Below are 18,719 nucleotides of genomic sequence, written 5' to 3' on the forward strand. Positions count from 1 at the left end.
AGTCATGATTTAAAACATGTTTTAAATATTTTATTCATCACTCTTAAGTGTTCTCTACTGGGAGAAGTTTTCTGCATATCTACTCTGCTAGAGAGAATAGAAGTCCCTGTTAAGGTTTTTAATAAAAATTTGATTATTAAAAGTAAATGTAATGTAGAACACAATGTTTATTTGTTTTTTTAAATATATATCTATATCTGCAAATAGGCATATCATTACCCTGTTCCTAAATTACTAAATTAATGACTTATTAGCAGCAATTACTCTCTATACTATCCACTCGCCAAAGACAGTTATGGGTTACTGTGTCCACTTAAGAATAGCCCATTCAGCATACAGTCCTGTTCGTGTGAGATTGCGACGGGTATGGTGCTTTGCAGGCAGAGAATGATGCATGATTATTTAATGGCCTGGTATGGATGTGCTTTACGGGGATGGCCTACATGCTTGTACATACTTAAAGCTTGGAAACAATTTTTGCTTAATTTGAATTTAATGATGCTTACAGCATTAAATATAATATTGAGTAGTTATCTTGGTATAACAGAAGGTGCACGAGTTCTAAGTCAGAGGCCTAGGTTCCAATTCTAGCAAAGTTATAGAGAATACATAATGAAAACATGTTTGTATAAGACATTGTGAAAGTGTAGAGCATCTTCCAAATTTTAGTTTTCCAGCACCCAATGTAATGTCAGGGACACAGTAAGCACTCAATAATTAATTGTTCCCTGAAAGAATGGACTAAGGATTATTATCCTCACTGGTACCTTCAGACTTTTCTAAAGAAAGTAAGCCTCATGGTACTAAAGGAGTTTTAATCATTACTTTAATCATTAATGATCTTGATCTAGTTACTATCCTAGGTACTATGAAATGTGTTAATTAAGAGGGCAATATATTGAAACTTTAAAACCTTTTTAGCATCAACACCGATTGGCTGTGAAATACTTACTGCGGTTGCCTGGGGATTGTTGGGGTGAGTGTTAAGGAGCTCCTGAGGAGGATTTAAAGGCTTGAGATAACGAGTAATGAAGACGGTTTTCCCACTAATGTCAACCACTCTTGTAAGGCACTGACGATTTGGAAACTTTAAGGCACATTCAGCTTGAAACTTCTCAGTCGCTTGAAGCAATTTCTCATCTTCCTGAGAATCAAACTTCAAAAATAAAGACTCCATGTTGTTTGTATATCATTACAGGAGATACAGTAGAACCTGTTCAGATCCCACAGTCAACATGAACTCAATGTGTGCTTCAGGAAGTATGATTTAGTGACCCCCCCCTACAAAATTGTCAGGCCCCAGTGTTCCTGAAGCTTTATTTAATTATATTTATAATTTAAAAATTAGATGGATTCATTAAACACTTAAAATATATTCACCAGGGCTTCCTGGTGGCACAGTGGTTGAGAGTCCGCCTGCCGATGCAGGGGACACAGGTTTGTGCCCCGGTCCGGGAAGATCCCACATGCCATGGAGCGGCTGGGCCCGTGAGCCATGGCTGCTGAGCCTGTGCGTCTGGAGCCTGTGCTCCGCGACGGGAGAGGCCACAACAGTGAGAGGCCTGCGTACCGCAAAAAAAAAAAAAAAAAAAAAAAATATATATATATATATATATTCACCAGCATTGAAAGAAAGTAGTCAACAGGCAAGCAGCCATATGGAAATTATTGGATTAATAAAGCAACAGATAAAAATTAAACTATGATGTACTACTTCTGATTGATGAGACCAAGCAATAGTTTTATGTGTATTTTGATGTTGGTTTTAGAGGGGAGAGGGCTCAGAAATCAAACATTTCAAATGCAAAGGTAAAGCAACTCATGTTAAAAGGACCACAAATTTACAAGTATATATGGATGTATTAAAAAGTTTTAAATCCATAACCAACATACTAAATAATAGTAATGGGTCTCAAGGTAAAAGGAAGCAGAACTCGAACCATCAAATGTATAGTAGTTTTTTTAAGTGGTTCTCTGATGCAAGATGAGCCAATTCCCAGACTTTTTTTGTTTTGTTTTTAACATCTTTTTTTTTTTTTTTTTGCTGTACACGGGCCTCTCACTGTTGTGGCCTCTGCCGTTGCAGAGCACGGGCTCCGGATGCGCAGGCTCAGCGGCCATGGCTCACGGGTCCAGCCGCTCCGCCGCATGTGGGATCTTCCCGGACCGGGGCAGGAACCCGTGTCCCCTGCATCGGCAGGCGGACTCTCAACCACTGTGCCACCAGGGAAGCCCCTGTTTTTAACATCTTTATTGGAGTATAATTGCTTAACAATGGTATGTTAGTTTCTGCTTTATAACAAAGTGAATCAGCTATACATATACATATGTTCCCATATCTCCTCCCTCTTTCGTCTCCCTCCCTCCCACCCTCCCTATCCCACCCCTCTAGGTGGTCACAAACCACCGAGCTGATCTCCCTGTGCTATGTGGCTGCTTCCCACTAGCTATCTATTTTACGTTTGGTAGTGTATATATGTCCAACTCAAAGCAGCTGAAACAAAACAGATTTCAATTGTCTCTGGACATAGGGTGTCATTTTTTCCTTCAAGCCATTGTTGAAACGTAGCATGGAAAAAAGCAGATATTTAAATGTTTTTACAAGGTTTTTGTTGTTTAGTATAAAAATGTATGTATGGTTGCTTACATTTCAAAGGATTTTAAGACAAACTCAAACTTTTATTAGAAAATCAATTTTTAGGTAAGATTTACATTCTAGGTAGTGCTTGAAAGTTTTGTTTGTTTGTTTTCGAGGAGGGAAATACATCTAGATATCCCCTTCATACTCTGCTTTACTTATTTTAGCATTTAAAACTGCTGATATATTTGTTTACTCTGTCTCCCTCATAAAGTAAGATTCTTGAAGTCAGGGATTTTGTTTTGATCTAGTTTTTTACCTTCAGTGTCGAGGATACTACACACATAGTACATAGTACATAGTACATAGTAGGCACATGGTAAGTGTTTAACGAATGTTGTTGAATGAATGAATGAGAGCACAGAGAACATCCCATTACTTTTTTATGACTTTTAGTAGGATCTAGTATACTGAATTGTTCTTGGCTTCTCTTATATTGGAGCTGGACTGTGGCTCCTGTTTCTAATTTGATTGCTGTATCCTAAGAAATTGAGGTAGTGGTTGTGGCGGATAGATAGGATGGAGGCATTTCCAAAAGCCTCCTGGGATGTGCCCTGACATCTGAATCCTAACATTATCATCATCGTCGTCATCATAACCACCTACTCAGCACAGTGCCAAGACACGGTAGCTACCGAATAGGTGTTATGATGAAGACATAAATAAATGAAAAAGGTGAGCTTACAAGACTTTGGTATGGATGTATACAGACTCTAGGGTATAAATAATTGTAACTTTAGAAAGACTGAGAATTATGAAACAAGGGTGGTGTGAAGAAAAGCACTCTTTTGAAGTCATCCCTGTTTCCTTTAAACTCATTAATTTACACCTGCATCCAATTATTTAAAAAACGTTTGCTGAAAGTCTAAAGGGTTCTAGGCAGTCTGGATGAATGTATATGAAACAGACCCCTCAAGAAACTTCTAGTCTGGAGGAGAACATTAATAAGCCATCAGGTGCTTGAAACACTTGACCAGAGATCCTATAGGGATAGACACCATATGCTATGGAAGCATTAAAGAGAGGCAGCTATAGGCAGTGTCCAGAAAGAACAGTAAAAATCTTCAATCAGTACTGACTGCTTCCAAATTGAAAAAAATATGTATAAAACTTGTTCTTGGACCTGGATGTTCTGCTGTGTATTTTGACTCTGTAGTTAGTGCTTCTTGGGAGCAGGGCCCATGTTTCAATCATTTTGTGTTCTTCTCTGCACTGAGCATGCATAATGTAAGCATTTAATAGGTATCTATTAATGGTCATTAATACTTGTTTAGACCACAAGGATGCCATTTAATGGATTGAAACAGTAATTTAAGGGTAGTATGCCATGTTGGTAATCTAAGAAGTGCCAAGCAAAAGTTAAATATGAAAAGGATTTGGGTCGTTTATTATGAAACAAATAAAGATGGAACTGACAAATTCACAATTTGATTCAACATGAAATTTGGAAGATTCTTAATTGGCTCAATTCTTTAACTTCTAGGTTAATGTAAATATTTACAGAAAACTGAATGGGTTTATTTTCCCTTTGAATACCTACACTGTGGCAGCTCCACTGACCAGAAATAATTGTCCCAGCCACACTGTTTCTGTAAGAAGCAGCTCATGGATTTTACGGATGTGGAAACAGTGGAGGTAGCTCCCAGTATGCAGGTGACATTCAGACATGTGACTTCCTGATTCAGAGCTAAATAAGAAACTTTCTGACAAAATGAAATGAGCCAAAAGACAAAGGTAGTTATTCTTCATGAACTGCAGACATCTGTAGTTCATTGCCAAGGGATCACACATACATTAGGACCCAGCAGCTTCCATAAGGTGGCAGAGGACAGAAGCAGGTAATTAAAGCCTAATAACTATTGGCTGATGAATAGTAAAACAAAATGCTTGGTACCTTTTTAAGCATGTCACTCATCTATCAGAAGCAAGAAAGAAAAAAGAGAAGGAATAAGAGGAAGACTTCATTAACAGACATAATCTATTTTAAAAAACTTTTGTTTTTATCAAGACAGAGTAAAGTAGGGGATGTTAAGAGTTTCAGGAGTTGCTACTGATTTTTTAGACAGTTCCATGAGTAAATATCTTTAAAAAATCATATGGAATGGTTCAGCATGGGATGATAGTGGAGGGGAGGCTCTAATGGGCTAATCCTGGCAGTTGCTGTTAAGTGGAAAAACAATTCCAGGTTGTGGTCCCTACTATTTAGGGCAAGAGCTTCTCTCTCCTTTCTGCCACTTTGTGTTTAGGATGCCAGGATCCTGTCAGTGCACAAGGCTTCCTTATCAAGGAGCAGCAGAGTCTGCCTTCCACAGGGGTTTTTCTTACGCCCTCATTTTGGAGGTCTGAGAGAAATGCCACATACAGCCACAGTGGGGCAGTGAAAAGCCACCAAAGGCAGCACTGACAGCCTTGATATCTCATTTTAAGGAAGGCAGGCCATAGGACCCTTAAAACTTCTGCAGGAGGAGGTCAGTGCCTGGGAAGAAGGCCAAGTACAAAGGCACCTCTGGTTTTCAGCTTTTCAGCTTTTCAGCCCCAGTCACAGACTGCTCTCTCGTGGTTTGGAAGCTCACCTCCAGGTGGAGTACTAACTGACCACTTTTGCTTCTGTTAAGAATACATAGAACTAGCAAAATCATCTTTTCTCTGGGAGCATTTTTCTGTGTAAACATGCTTTTTGACTTTCTCTTGAGTTTGTACATGAAGAAAAGCATTCCAAACATGTTTCCCTTTCTAGAAATATTTTGAAATGTATATATTCTAACATGATTTTTGGAGAACGTATTTGTCACAGCTTTAGTGACAAAGGCTAGCATATAAGGTTAATTTGAATTTCATAAATTTGTTTTTCCAACAATCCTTCATGTTTTCCTGTAAATGCCTTGCAAATAGGAAATAGTATTTTTCTCTGTGACCCAAACTGTAATAGTGGAAAAGAAACAGAGGAATGTGCTCATTTTTTTCATCTCTGTCTGAGTCTTAATTACAGTGGATAAAGAGTCAGCATAATAATTTGGGCAGTGTAGCTTAGTAGTTAACAATTTGGAATTTTTATTTGCTTTTTTAGGCAGCTATATTCCCAGTGCCTAAAAAATGCCTGTCACACGGAAGATGCTCAGTAAATATTTGTTGAATATATATGACTTAAAGTCAGACAGATGTTTAATTGTTAGCGCTGCCATTTACTTCCCCGGGGTGAACTTGGACAGTTCAGCCCCATTTTCCTCATCTCCTAGTTGAAGACCCACCATACAAGACAACTGTGAGTATTCAGAGAGAGGACACATGTCAATGCCTGACAGAGTGCTCTGGACAGAGTGACAACTCAGCACATGTTGTTGTTGGTGGTGGTTGTCATTACTGTATTAGTTTATAATAATAAGAGGTCATGATCAATCTTTCTCCCAAGTCTGATAAGGGCAGTATGCATCAATGCTGCACAAGTATGTTACATTAAGAAAGTATCTCCCAATTCTGAAGGTTGGGAAACAGTTGCTAACAAGTAGAAGTTCTAGAAATTCTTTTTCTCTAGAGCTGCGCAAAATTAGAGTACTTGTGCATACACTTACTTGTTTCTGTCCGAAGGCACTGAAATAAACTGTGGTGACCCCTGAAGGTCACCCGGTTTTATGATCCTATGAATTGATTCAATATACAACATGACCAGGGACTTGAGGTCAGATTTAGAAATTCATTTCATCACGCTTGCCAGTCAGTGTCAAGATAATAAAGCAGTCTGCTTTTCTACTTTCATATTTCAGTTTCTACCCAATGAGAAAATTCTTCTAAAAGTAGAGCCTGTTTATATTTGTTTTGCTTTGCTAAAAGTTTAAATTGCTGATTGACCCGATTATTGACTCAATGAAGTACAGACCCACACAGGTGTTCTCTAACCTTCATTCTGTCCAAACCGAAAGAGTAATAAATGGATACTGAAGTAAGGAAACCTCTGCTTGTGCCATTCAGTACAATTTTATAAAAGCATGGCCTAGCAAGCATTCCTCAGGTTTCGTCCGCGTCAGACATGCAATTCCAGAGAGTACGCAGTTACCTTTTCTCGAACCGACTCCCCAGGAACCAGCTGAGGCTCCAAGGTAATGAACAGGGTGATGTAGGAGCCTTCACTCAGGCTTCGGACAGCGTCAAAACCCCGCTCAATAATCGCACTTCGTTCCTTACTGTAGCCCAGAAGAACTGGGGGAATATTGATTTTAAATGTCCCATCAATCTGTGAAGAAAATACAGTTCTGTAAACATCCTGGTGATTTTCCAACAGAAGTTCAAAGGTAAGTGTCAACTCCTCATCATCTGATGAATTCAGTAAAAACTGCTCAGACTGTATTCAGGGCCCAGCCCATCTCTCCAGGCTTGTCTCCTTAAGCTGTCACAGCAAGGGCTCTCTCTTTCCCTGCCTTCTTTGCTTGGTTCAGCGGAACATGTGCTAGTTATGCAAGTTGATTCCAACACTAGGTTGCCTGTGTTCAAATCCTGAATTAAACTCAAAGTGACTCAGCTTGTGCATTTGTAAAAAGGAGATAATAATAGTATCTACTTTGTAGGGTAATTATGTATGCTGAATGGATTAATAGATGTAAAACACTAAGAAAAATGCCTGTCCTGTGCTAAGTTCTCAGTAAGTGTTAGCTGGCAGCCAGTCCCCTTTTCTGGGATGCCTCAGCTTCCCATCTCCACCTTTTAGAATCTTAATCATTTTTCAAGGCTCAGGTCAGATATTATCTCCTTCGTGATTTGTTTTATCTTCACTAGCCTTACATACAACTTGCTTCTTTCATCTATTGCATTGACACATTCTGCCAGACTTCACTGTTGTGTGCGTATTTATCATGTTCTTTTAGATAATTGTTCTTTGCAAATAGAATCTGTATTGTGCTCTTTTTTGTATCATCCATCTCCAATATACCACAGTGTTTTTTATACACAGGAGGTGCTCAATAAATGCAGGCTGAGTGAATTACAAGCCTCTTACATAAAATTACCTAAATTATGTAGAGGTTCAAAAAGGCAGAAGTTCTTACTCCTTTGTAGTCAAAGCAACAGTAAGTTTATGGAAGACTGTGTAGTACTACAAAACTACTCAGGGCTAGACTTTGAAATTCACAGATTTTCAGAGAATCCAATTTTTATTTCAGTGAATATGTCCTCTAGAGAGGAATGAAGGAAGCTCTTATTTATTTTCCTCTTTACATTGGTGGAGTTCCCCCAAAGCCTGTATATGTACCCAGGCAGAGGAGAGGGTACAAGGAGAAGAAGAATATAAATACAGTGCCATATAAAGTACAGCTGAAATAACTGGGCACATCTGGTCTGTAGAACAGATAGATGAGCCAGGAGGGAATGGACACTGTCTCCAGATAGTTGAAGTGTAAGAATTTAAGACAGAGTCTCTCACCCTGGGCACTGTTGATGTTTGGGGCTGGAGAACTCTTTGTTATGGAGAGCTGTCCTGTGCATTGTAGGGTGTTTGCAGCATTCCTGCCTCAATACACTAGATACCAGTTGCACCCCTACTAGTTGCAACAACCAAAAAATGTCTCCAGATATTGTCAGATGTGCCCTGTCGGTTCATTTAAGAGCATGAGCTTTGGAATCAGGCAAAACATTTAAAATGACAAATGTGGTAAAATCATTCTCAAGAGCAACATTGAGAGGTATAAACTCAGAAGTTGAATAGGTCTCTCTACTTTTACCCATCTCCTTCTTCAAGGATAAGCCAATGTAAAATGTTGGAAATTGGTAAAAGTTGAATCCCAGATCTGCTGTAAACTTTGGGATTTGAGTAGTTACTTACCTTTCTAGGCTTCTGTTTTTTTCATCTATAAAATGGGGATAATAATGTCTATTGAGCTGTTGTGAGGTTTAATTAAGGTGACATATAAACTAGCTAGAAATGGTATATATCAATAATATGCACCTGATAAATATAGTTATTCCTACTATTATTACCAAATTAGGAGTCTCCTTGTTTTGTATAGCTCCAAACCAGGACCTATGAATGGGGGTCCCAGGGAGGAATTTAGTTATGGCACAGTTTAAAGAAGAAATTTATGACAGAGATATTGGAAAGAGAGCAAGCTACCTTATGAGGCAGTAAGGTCCCTACTTCTAGAGAGTATGGGTATTACTAGGATATAGTAAAGGAGATTCATTATCAAGAAGGAGTTTGGAGTAATTACTTCTGAGTACCCTTCCAAATGTAACGTCAAATAACATGGGCAGTTTGATTTGCAAAATGATGTGCTCTTTATAATTTTTTTCATTTCAAATCTATTCGAAGAGGGAAATGTAAAATTTTTGGCACGCATATAGCTGCAGCATCACCTGTAGACAGTCCCTTTGGTCTAGGGAGGATTGCAATTCCAAATGATTCTTGAAATTCCAACCAATCCAAGCCTCTCATACTTGAGTTTTGTTCTTGGCCTTGCTTGAGACCATGACCCAGGCAGCATTTGCTCTAATGTGGTCATCACACGTGGATTTAAACTGTTTCCTCTTGTAGCTGTGTGAGATTAACACAGTCTTTGGCTCAAAGCCTCCTGTTGCTATGGATTTAATACTGGGATATTAAAGCCATTTCAGAATCTTTAACTGTCTCAGATTAGAGCTACTATGCCATTCAAGAATTGTTAACCTAACGGATCCCCTTAAGCAAAATTGTTAAACTCTGAAGAACGGTATTTTAGTTGAGCAAGTCGCTACCAACCATTTTTCATTTTTGAAATGGTGAGGACTCTGGAAACATTAAAGCACTTGATTAAAATGGGCCATCAACTGGCCTGGTTGTTTTCTTCAAGTTATTTTCAGGCTTCTATCCACTCCACTTTTGTCATTTTTGACAAGTTTCTACTTTGTCCTACCTTCTTCACTTTCATTTAAAGTTAAAAAATTCTCAGATTGGCAAAGTTGTACATTAACTACTAACTGTAAGAAAGATAGATGTTTTAATAAGTCATGCAAATATGACAGAAGATCAATGGCTTTATATAGGGATTTTTATCTTTCCAATAGTGGCCTTGCACATAGGTTCTCTCAGTGTTAAGGGTATACTTCCACAAAAAAACCTTTAACAGGAAAAATGGATAGAGCAGTTCCCTATTCCTGTGAAATTCTTACTTTTGATGCTTACCCTTGCCTGGAAATATATCGTGCTAAATGGAATTTTCACACATCCCAACCAGTGTCTCTCAATACGGGTGTGGATTCCACTTCCTCTTTCACGGTCATCCTAAAGGAGGGGTGGGAAGTGATAATTGTTTAACAGCTCCGGATAGGAAGTAGGAAAGCAGCAGGATTTTAGCTGAAAGCCTGGTAGGTTTAAGTTAAACAGATCTAAGTCACGTTCTGGTTAAGACACTTAATAGTTCTGTGACCCTAGGAAAGTCATTTAACTTCTCTGAACCTCAGTTTCCTCATCAATAAATTGGGAATTTAACAATCTACTTTGTAGGGGTATTTTAAAATTAAGACAATGTATAAAAAGCCCCTAGTACAATTCCTGGATCATAGCAGACAGTCAAGTTGAAAATAAAAAAACTGGTTCTCTTCCTCCCTTCTTTCTTTCCCCGTTTATACATGTCAGGTTTCAAACATTCCAAATTTTGGGATTGATGGGGCTCAGGGCAGGCTGCCCCCAAATGTGTCAAAGTGGCACATGGATTACTTTGAATTCAAGTTACTTGAAAAGCAGCTGGTGCAAAAACACTCTGACCCTCCTTTGTCTGCAGAAAGCGGGAAATAAATCTCCTGTGTGAAAGGTGCCCTCCCTGCACCTGGGGGTAGAAAGACATTCTTATCACCAGAGACAGGGAATCCAGGGCTGAGGAGCCTGTACAAACAAACCTTGTTATTTCTTTACTAATTTACCCCAAACCAAACATCTATGTCTTGTCAATTCTTCACAAATTTATTGTTTCTTTGTCTAAAAGGTATAAAAGCTGTCTGTTTTGGTCACTTCCTAGATCATATATCTATGAGTCCTTTGTACATATAAAATTAAAAGTTGTTTATTTTTCCCCTGTTAATCTGTCTTGTGTCAATTTAATTATTAGACCAGCCAAAAGAACACACAAGCGTAAGGGGAAATTTTCTCCTCCCTGACAGGACTTAACACAATGGGTAGAGGATAGGAAAATGAATACAGACATCTTTCTCAAAAACGTGAACTTACCTCTAAGACATCATATAGAACTTCATCAAAAATGTTGATGAACACGTCATCTTTCACTGACTGCAAACTGGTGGTGCTGTAATCCCCATTGGGGGCCCTGCAAATGGGCACCCATGATCAGGGAGCATGAAAAGAGCAAAAGAGAAATAATGAGTACTCAAATGTCCAAACTGGAAAAATACCTGAATATGAGCATAGATAGGAGGACTAATGGCAGTTGTCTCATTTAAAGGATTTCTCTAGCACGGAGACCCTCTAAGGTAGTACCTATACTCAAATGGCAAGGCAGTAGACAGCAGGCTCCGTGCAGAGACAAACCCTTTTGCTGGCTTGTCCTGGTGAGTCTCACATCATCTCCCAACCATGGTGAGCTTTGCAAGGAGCCAGCTGGCTACATACAAGGTCTCCAGCTGATACTGGTACTGGTATGTGGACTTCCTAAGCAACTGGGCTCTGGAAGGTGCTTCTCTGTCAGACCATCCCCTGGTCATAAACCTGTTGTTATGTGGCTAGTTGGATGGTCCCTGCTTCCCACTCACTTTCCCCACAGATAAGTAAAGCAAGGTAGGGGTGAGGTTCATCTCTTATAACATCACCTGCTCTGAGTCCAGCCAAGCCTGGCCCAAGCAGGCCTCTCCATGGCATGGCTCAAGACCAGGCTACTGCATCTGTTGTGCTGAGCATTTGCCTTTAACTTTTCTCATTCTTTTTGCTTGTACTATGTATAAGAGTGGTATCTGTTTCTCCCTTCTGACTTAACTAGTTCTAACCCTTGCTCAGTCTCTAACTTACTATTTGGCATTAAGCAAGTCACCTTTCATCTTTAGGTTTTAGTTTATTTTCTATAAAAGTAGAGCACTAGACTAGATAATTTCTGGGTTGCTTCAAGATCTGAAGTAAAGAGTCTTTTAAATATGTAAAATCATTTAATCAAAAATTTTAAATGCCTATGTGTTTCTGATGAGGGAGAAAGCTTAATTTATGGGAACTAGGGAGCTTCAAAATTACTTACAGCTTCCAGAGTTGGGGAGATGGGGAAGAAAAGAAAAACAGTGTAGAGGCTGTGGGATTGAGGGACTGGGAAGCTCGGGCTGTAAGAAGCCAGAGCCTGGAGAGGAGTGGGGTGTCCCAACAATGAACCCAAGTTTCGGAAGTTGGATATTTTCCCATTTTATTCTTGATTGGAGTCACTTGTAGAATGAGGAAAATATGCCTACCTAAATGGAAGTTCAAGTTCTTCATTCCAGCTGGGGTTTGGACCTTCAGCTGTAGTTGTATGGCAAATTGTTCGCTGAAATGAAACTTCTACAAAAGGACGTACTAAAACCTTAAAATCAAGAGCAAAGAATCTGTAACAGTAGAATTATTTTGATCCTAACAGAGGTAAAATATATTTCTAAATGGTGTGTTTCCAAAGAAAACAAGGCAGAAAACAGACTATGAACTTTCTAGGCAATTCTTAAAATTAGAAGGGGCAAGATTCTAAGTGGAGATCCAGCACTGGGGTATTTCACCTGGCCGAGGGGGTAGTCAGCACTGTGGGTTGCGCTTGGTGTGGTTGGGGAAGCAGCATGCTTTTCGCTGAAAGTCCTTGAAGATCTCGATGGCTGCTGGAATTTGCTAGGAGAGAAAATGTATGAAAGAAATAAATGGCATGGAAAGTCTAATTGTATACTTTGCAGACGGTTTCTCCAAAGATGTATGGTGTTGGTGGCTATGGTGACAGACATACTCTCTAAGCTTGTTGATGCTTCAGAAGTCTTTTTGCATGCTCTGGTCCTCCTCAGTCACCTAGTGATTACGAGAGCCTTTCCAACTTTCATCCATAGGCCTGCATGTCTGGCTGGAATAGAGGAAAGGGACCTCTTCTCTCTGCTCTCTCATGGGTGCCTTTTCCCCCGTAATTGAGAACCTCAATCCCTCTCAGGTAGCAGAATCCTGAGCTTCCTAACCAGCCTGCCCTGCCTCCATCCAATTCTGGTCCTTTCCCACTGTATTTCCTTTGAACGTGCACTCTGCAGTAAACACGAGCTATATATCCCAGGTAAGACATCTCTCTCTGGGCCTGCCAAGCATCAATGGGAAAGGCGGTCAGGGATTCCTAGCTTGAGTTAGGATCTATGAGTCTCGCCCTCTTTTCCTTTTGAGCTGCCATTCTTAAAGGGAGAAATGAAGGTCATGTCCAGAGATCCTCTCCCAGATACCTTCCCCCTCATCCCAACAACCCACTTGCATATTTGTTTTTCGTTTTTCTTTTTATAAATTTATTTTATTTATTTATTTTTGGCTGCATTGGGTCTTTGTTGCTGAGTGTGGGCTTTCTCTAGTTGCAGGGCGCGGGGGCTGCTCTTTGTTGCGGTGCATGGGCTTCTCATTGCAGAGGCTCCTCCTGTTGCAGAGCACGGGCTTTGGGCGCACGGGCTTCAGTGGTTGTGGCTCGCGGGCTCTAGAGCGCAGGCTCAGTAGTTGTGGCACACGGGCTTAGTTGCTCTGTGGCATGTGGAATCTTCCGGGACCAGGGCTCGAACCCGTGTCCCCTGCATTGGCAGGCGGATTCTTAACCACTGTGCCACCAGGGAAGCCCCTGCCTATTTGTTTTGAATTTTACGGTTTGCCAAGTATTTCACATTCATTTGCTTAGCAAAGTACAAATTATCTTTTTCCACCAGACTGTTTTACCTTTTCACAGAAAGGGTTTCAGACAAACTATGAGGCAATGAAAGTAGAACATTTAACACAACAGCGGCCAGAGAAAACCTTTTCCTGTTTGGAACATTGTCAATTACATTATTACACAAACACTTGTTAAGTACCTACTATACTTTAGGCCCTGTGTTAGACACTGGGGCTGCAAAGGCAAATAAGATAAACTTCGGCTCAAACTAGATAAACAAATAATCACAATATAGTGGGATATATGTTAGACTAGAGGGGTGGGCATGGGCCTTAAGAGTGCAGAGAAGGAGTTGAACAATCCTATTTAGTTTAATTGCAAGGGCAGAAGGTTAAGATTTGCGTGTGTTTAGTGCAAGAGTTGATATTTGAACTGACTTGATGAGTTTACACTGAAATATATAACATATAGGATCAACTATGCTTCCCTGTAATTATTTGAATGAAATGGTTTAACTCTTAAAAAACTTCATGGAAACCAAAAATAAGAGAAACACCAACATATCTTTTTAAAAAAAACAGCTTTTCACCCCACAGTTAAACTTTAATGCAATCAAGATGAATGTTGGGCTGTGTGGCTTAAGGAAGCAATGCTATGGCACAGATTCAAGAGCTTAAATGGACATTTACATATAACAAAACACTGAGAATAGCTGGTGATGATCAGATGTTCTGTAATGGGTGGAAGAGTTAGTCAGCAGAAAAATAAAGTAGGGCAAAATAATAGGGGGTGGATAATTTAAAGGGAAGACCCTAGGGACAAAAGATGCCAGAGGCTAGCAGGGTGTGCTTCTGTGATCAGAGAGCTGGATGACCTTGGGCAAGCCACTTACACTCCCTTCATTTCCATTTTCCCTTTTGTAAAATGGAGACAGTAATAGTAGTGAGAAGTAAGTGAAATAATACAAATGAAAGTGCCTAGCATAGTGCCTAGAACACGGTGAATGTATACTAAATTATAGTTTCCCTCATGACATTGACAAGGGCACCAGCAAAGAGAAGTAATTCTTGGTCCTTCCATCTCTGTTCTCTAAGGGGATAAGAAACTTTGCCTCACCTTACCTATGGTGAGGGGCTCCCCATTGCCCCAGTGTAATGAAATACAGTAGACATAATTCACTTCTCTGAGCAGATAAAAGAGAAGTCGTAGTTTTGTGCTCAAACACATGTTTCAGAATCTAGAATATATACCTTTTGGGTATCTGCCCAGCTCTCACCCACTTCTCTGAGAACTGTCCTCCATCTTCAGGACAGGTCCTTGTGACCTGCCTCTCTGACTGTAGGTGACTAGACATGGATCAACACCTGACCCAAGTTAGGATCTTCAGATTCACTCCTGGGAAGCTGACACCTGGTGGGTGGTACCCTGACAGGATGGACCACTTCCATCACATGGAGAAGAATAAAGCAAACCCACAGAGGGAAGCAAGCAAGAGAAACAATGGGGCCTCTGAAGAAGCCCATTTTAATCTTTACTTCTACCACGTAGTTTGGCTGTACCTCTTGTTCTTGAGTTCTATGAGATATTCCCAATAAATCCCCTCTTTACCCTAAACTGACTGATTTGGTTCTGTTACTTGCAACCAATAGGGCCCTGACTTCATCAAGAACCCTCTTCCTCCCCGCCATCCCTGCCCTCGGCCCCCACAGAGGAACAACTATGTTAAAAACGAGAGTGAACGTGCTCTACAGAGGTTGGATCCTGCACATTCCGTCCCAGGGCTGTTCAGAGGGCTCTCACCTTGTCGTTGGCTTCCTCACTGGAATGTCATAAGCCCGGATAACGTTCACCAGCAGCTTTATGTCTCCATCAGACAGGTTTTGGGCTGTCACCTTCTTCCGACCTTTTCTTCTTGGCCTCAGTGGTCGTTTTTGTTCTGCCAGCTTGAAAAGGCTCAGGCCCAAAATGCTAATGATTACAGAGCAAGATTAGGATGCCAGGGAAAAGAAAGATCTGGAAAGTCTTGAGACAACTTCCCAAATGCTGCCCCAAGGTCCCTCACAAGCCCCTGAAAAACTCCTTGTCTTTTTAAGGAGGGTGGAAATTGTCAAGAAGTTCTCCCAAGATTGGGGAGAGCCCACTCTGTAGATTATTAACATTCATTTTAACTGCTACCAATCAGAGGATGAAATTCATGTTCTGGTCCCTCCCTGCACTTCCTGCTTGCTGTCTGCCTTGCTTATCCACCAGCCCCTCAAACGTGGCCTGTGCTCTCCTACTGTCTGCTTTCACTCATGCCAATCCTGCATGCTGAATGCCTCCTTCCACCTCCCTCCTCATCCACCCACTCGGTTGCAGTTTCACCACTTTGCAGGGCCAGTATTTCCCCTTCCCCAGAGGCCCAGCCGCATCAGCCCGAAGCGGGGCTCCCTCTCCTGGGCCCCTGGAGCCCTCATTAGCCTGCTGCACTCACAGGGCAGCTGATGGTTACAGCCTTCTCAGGCCCTTCCAGGGATACCTCACTCTCTGCAGTTAGGCAAAACTAGGTGTGAATCCTGCTCACCTTGGGCAAATTATTTCACCTCTTGAAGTTTCTGTTTCATCATCTGTAAAATGGGGTTGTTGAGAGGACTTTGTGAGGAGATGTATACAGAGCACCCTGGCACTGGTCTAGCATTAGAGGCCCTAACATAGTGACTGTTGGGACGATGACAATGATTATGATGCCAGTGATTATGTTGGAGAAAGGAGGGGGTGGAGACAGGAGGAAGGGAGGGGGAGCAGGGGGATCCTTCTCTCACATCTCTCTTCCTCTCACTGAGATGACCTCCATTAACACTTCCTAGAAGATGAAAGCAACGCAGTGAATCACGGGGGAGAAAGGGCCATGAAGAAAATAACTTAATTCTGCCCCAGAGACTAAACAGAAACACAACTGTGACTGCGTGTCAGGAAGCTGACGTTAATGACTATGCCCGAGAGCCACAGAACAAAGCCAGCGGTGCAGAGCTGGCCTCGGGCTGGCAGCGCTCACGCTGCTCTACTTCCCTGTGGGTATCAGAGCTGGCCAGGCGGCCTGCTGGACTGGAGCCCTCTTTCCAAGAGACACGTGCCAGCCGGGGAGACAATGGCTGCAAGGGGCTTCCGGGGGCTGTTGTTCCCTTGTTCCCAGTTGCTTCCCAGGGTCTTCTGTCCCACAGAGCGCAGAGGAACCACCATTTACCAGCACTTCTCTGGTTCAAGCAGAGTGCTAGGTGCCTTACGTATAATATTTCTAATCCTTACAAGTATATTTATCCCATTTTTCATATGAAGAAACTGGAGGCTCCAAGAGGTGATAGAATTTGCTAAATAGGAGGGAGAGGGAGTTGGGGTTCAAAATCAGATCACCCTGACTACACAGCCCAGCTTCTTCTTCTTTTAACATTTACATATATTTATTCATTAACTCATTTAAGACAAGAATAAGCCCATTACATGTTAACATGATATAAAATTATGAAAAATAACTATCCTTTCCAAAACAAAGAGTGCGAGGAGAGTGACACTGTTTTACATTTTTGCAAATCTCTTTTTTTGATTTATTATACGTTTTAATTTATTTTTTACTTTAATTGAGATATAATTGACATATAACACTGTATATGTTTAAAGTGTACAATGTCTTGGTTTGATACATTTATATATGGCAATATGTTACCACTGTAGCATTAACCAACACTTCTATCTATCGCTTCACATAATTATTATTTCTTTTTTTGTGGTGAGAATTATTAAGATCTAGTCTCTTAGTAACTCTGAAGTTTGTAATCAGTATTGCTGACTATAATCACCATGCTGTGCATTAGATCTCCAGGACTGATTTATCTACTGGTTACAGGTTTGTACCCTTAAACATCTCCCCAGTTTCCCCCACCCCCAACCCCTACTGACTAACATTCTAGTCTCGGTTTTTATTAGTTTGGCTTTTTTAGATTCCACGTATAAGTGAGAATCATATAGTATTTGTCTTTCTCTGTCTGACTCATCTCATTTAACATAATGCCCTCAAGGTCCATCCACGTTGTTACAAATTACAGCCCATCTTCTTAATCCCTCTGCCAGGACAGCTACCTAACCCAAACTTGGGGACCTCAGAGAGAAACCTTTGCGGGGGGTCATGACATGGTACATCCCTTCTTTTCTCAATACTTGCTCCCTCTCAGAGAGGTGCCTCCTATCATGAGACTTTGCTGCCTCCCTAACAGTCAGATTGAGAGCATCTTGGTGGCTGGGACCATTATATACAGAAACATTTTAATTTAAAGCCAAGAACAAACCAGAATTAAAAGAAGGAAGAACATACCCCGAGCCTTCAGAACTTAATGCAGAAAGTAAAGCAGAAAAAAGAAAAAGAAAGAAAAGAAATGGAAAAACAGCATGAAAAATCATCATCTATTCTAAAGTGTAATTTTCATGACTGAAAAACAAACAAACAAACATTCAATGACTGGACTCTGGGCCTGGAATAAAGAGAGAGGGTTTGCATGAATTTATGTGGGCACAGCCTCCCTTCTGTACGAGGATGGAGGCAAAGCCAAAAGAAGGGGCTGCCATGGATTGCCCAGTTTTTTGTCTCCTTGCCAACTTGATGGTGGAGAGGAAGTACATGCATAGGAAATGACCTTTTCAGGAGACCAAGAGATTTAATCACAGGGAGGGTCATGAAGTTAATAGACTGTGCAAGCCCACCAGTATAGAAAGTTCTCTTTCATCTTTCATGCATCCACCTCAAGTTGAGACCATCTGAGGATTATTCTAAATGATAGGGAGACAATCAAGCAAGTAAACACAGTCAATTCCCAACTTCTATGTAAATATCCATTGTTCCCTGCTGCCCTTGCCCCTCACCAAACACATGGCAGCTCTGTGTCTCCGAGCTGTGGTGCTGGAACAGACCTCTCCATGCCACCCAGAAGCTTAGTGGGCAAGTTCTCAGCCACCCCCACTGCCCTGTGATGGGAGAATAAAGGAGACCCCGGCATAGGGAGGCGAGGAAAGCAGGAGGATGATGTGCTGGAGGGGATGCTGTCAAAACTTCATGTGACTGGAATGAGAAGATAGCCAAGACTGGTGAAGTTCACTTGGAGGTGCTGGGAGGTGAGATGGGGTCCACTGGATGTGATGGAGAGGATCTCGTGTGACTTGTTCTAACAGAAAAACTCCAACTAGTGTAACATTAGGCATTAATCAGGCTTTACCAGTTTCCAGTATTATTAGGGGCCCAAATGCACACCATTTGG

The 18,719-nt window shown here is 41.1% G+C and overlaps 1 protein-coding gene across 1 annotated transcript in view; it reads right to left on the bottom strand.

Moving 5' to 3' along the window:
• CC2D2A (coiled-coil and C2 domain containing 2A) overlaps positions 1-18,719 on the bottom strand; it is a 135,461-nt gene that overhangs the window by 17,004 nt on the left and 99,738 nt on the right. Inside the window, exons 24-30 of the mRNA XM_082653861.1 lie at positions 15,238-15,405; positions 12,338-12,443; positions 12,041-12,150; positions 10,824-10,920; positions 9,783-9,881; positions 6,690-6,866; positions 953-1,156 (exon numbers count right to left, since the gene is read on the bottom strand). Coding sequence (XP_082509987.1) covers positions 953-1,156; positions 6,690-6,866; positions 9,783-9,881; positions 10,824-10,920; positions 12,041-12,150; positions 12,338-12,443; positions 15,238-15,405 — 961 coding nt within the window. The remainder of the gene's footprint in view (positions 1-952; positions 1,157-6,689; positions 6,867-9,782; positions 9,882-10,823; positions 10,921-12,040; positions 12,151-12,337; positions 12,444-15,237; positions 15,406-18,719) is intronic.

This window comes from Grampus griseus, assembly GCF_964374135.1.
Source record: "Grampus griseus genome assembly, chromosome: 4".
NCBI classification, from domain to species: Eukaryota; Metazoa; Chordata; class Mammalia; order Artiodactyla; family Delphinidae; genus Grampus; species Grampus griseus.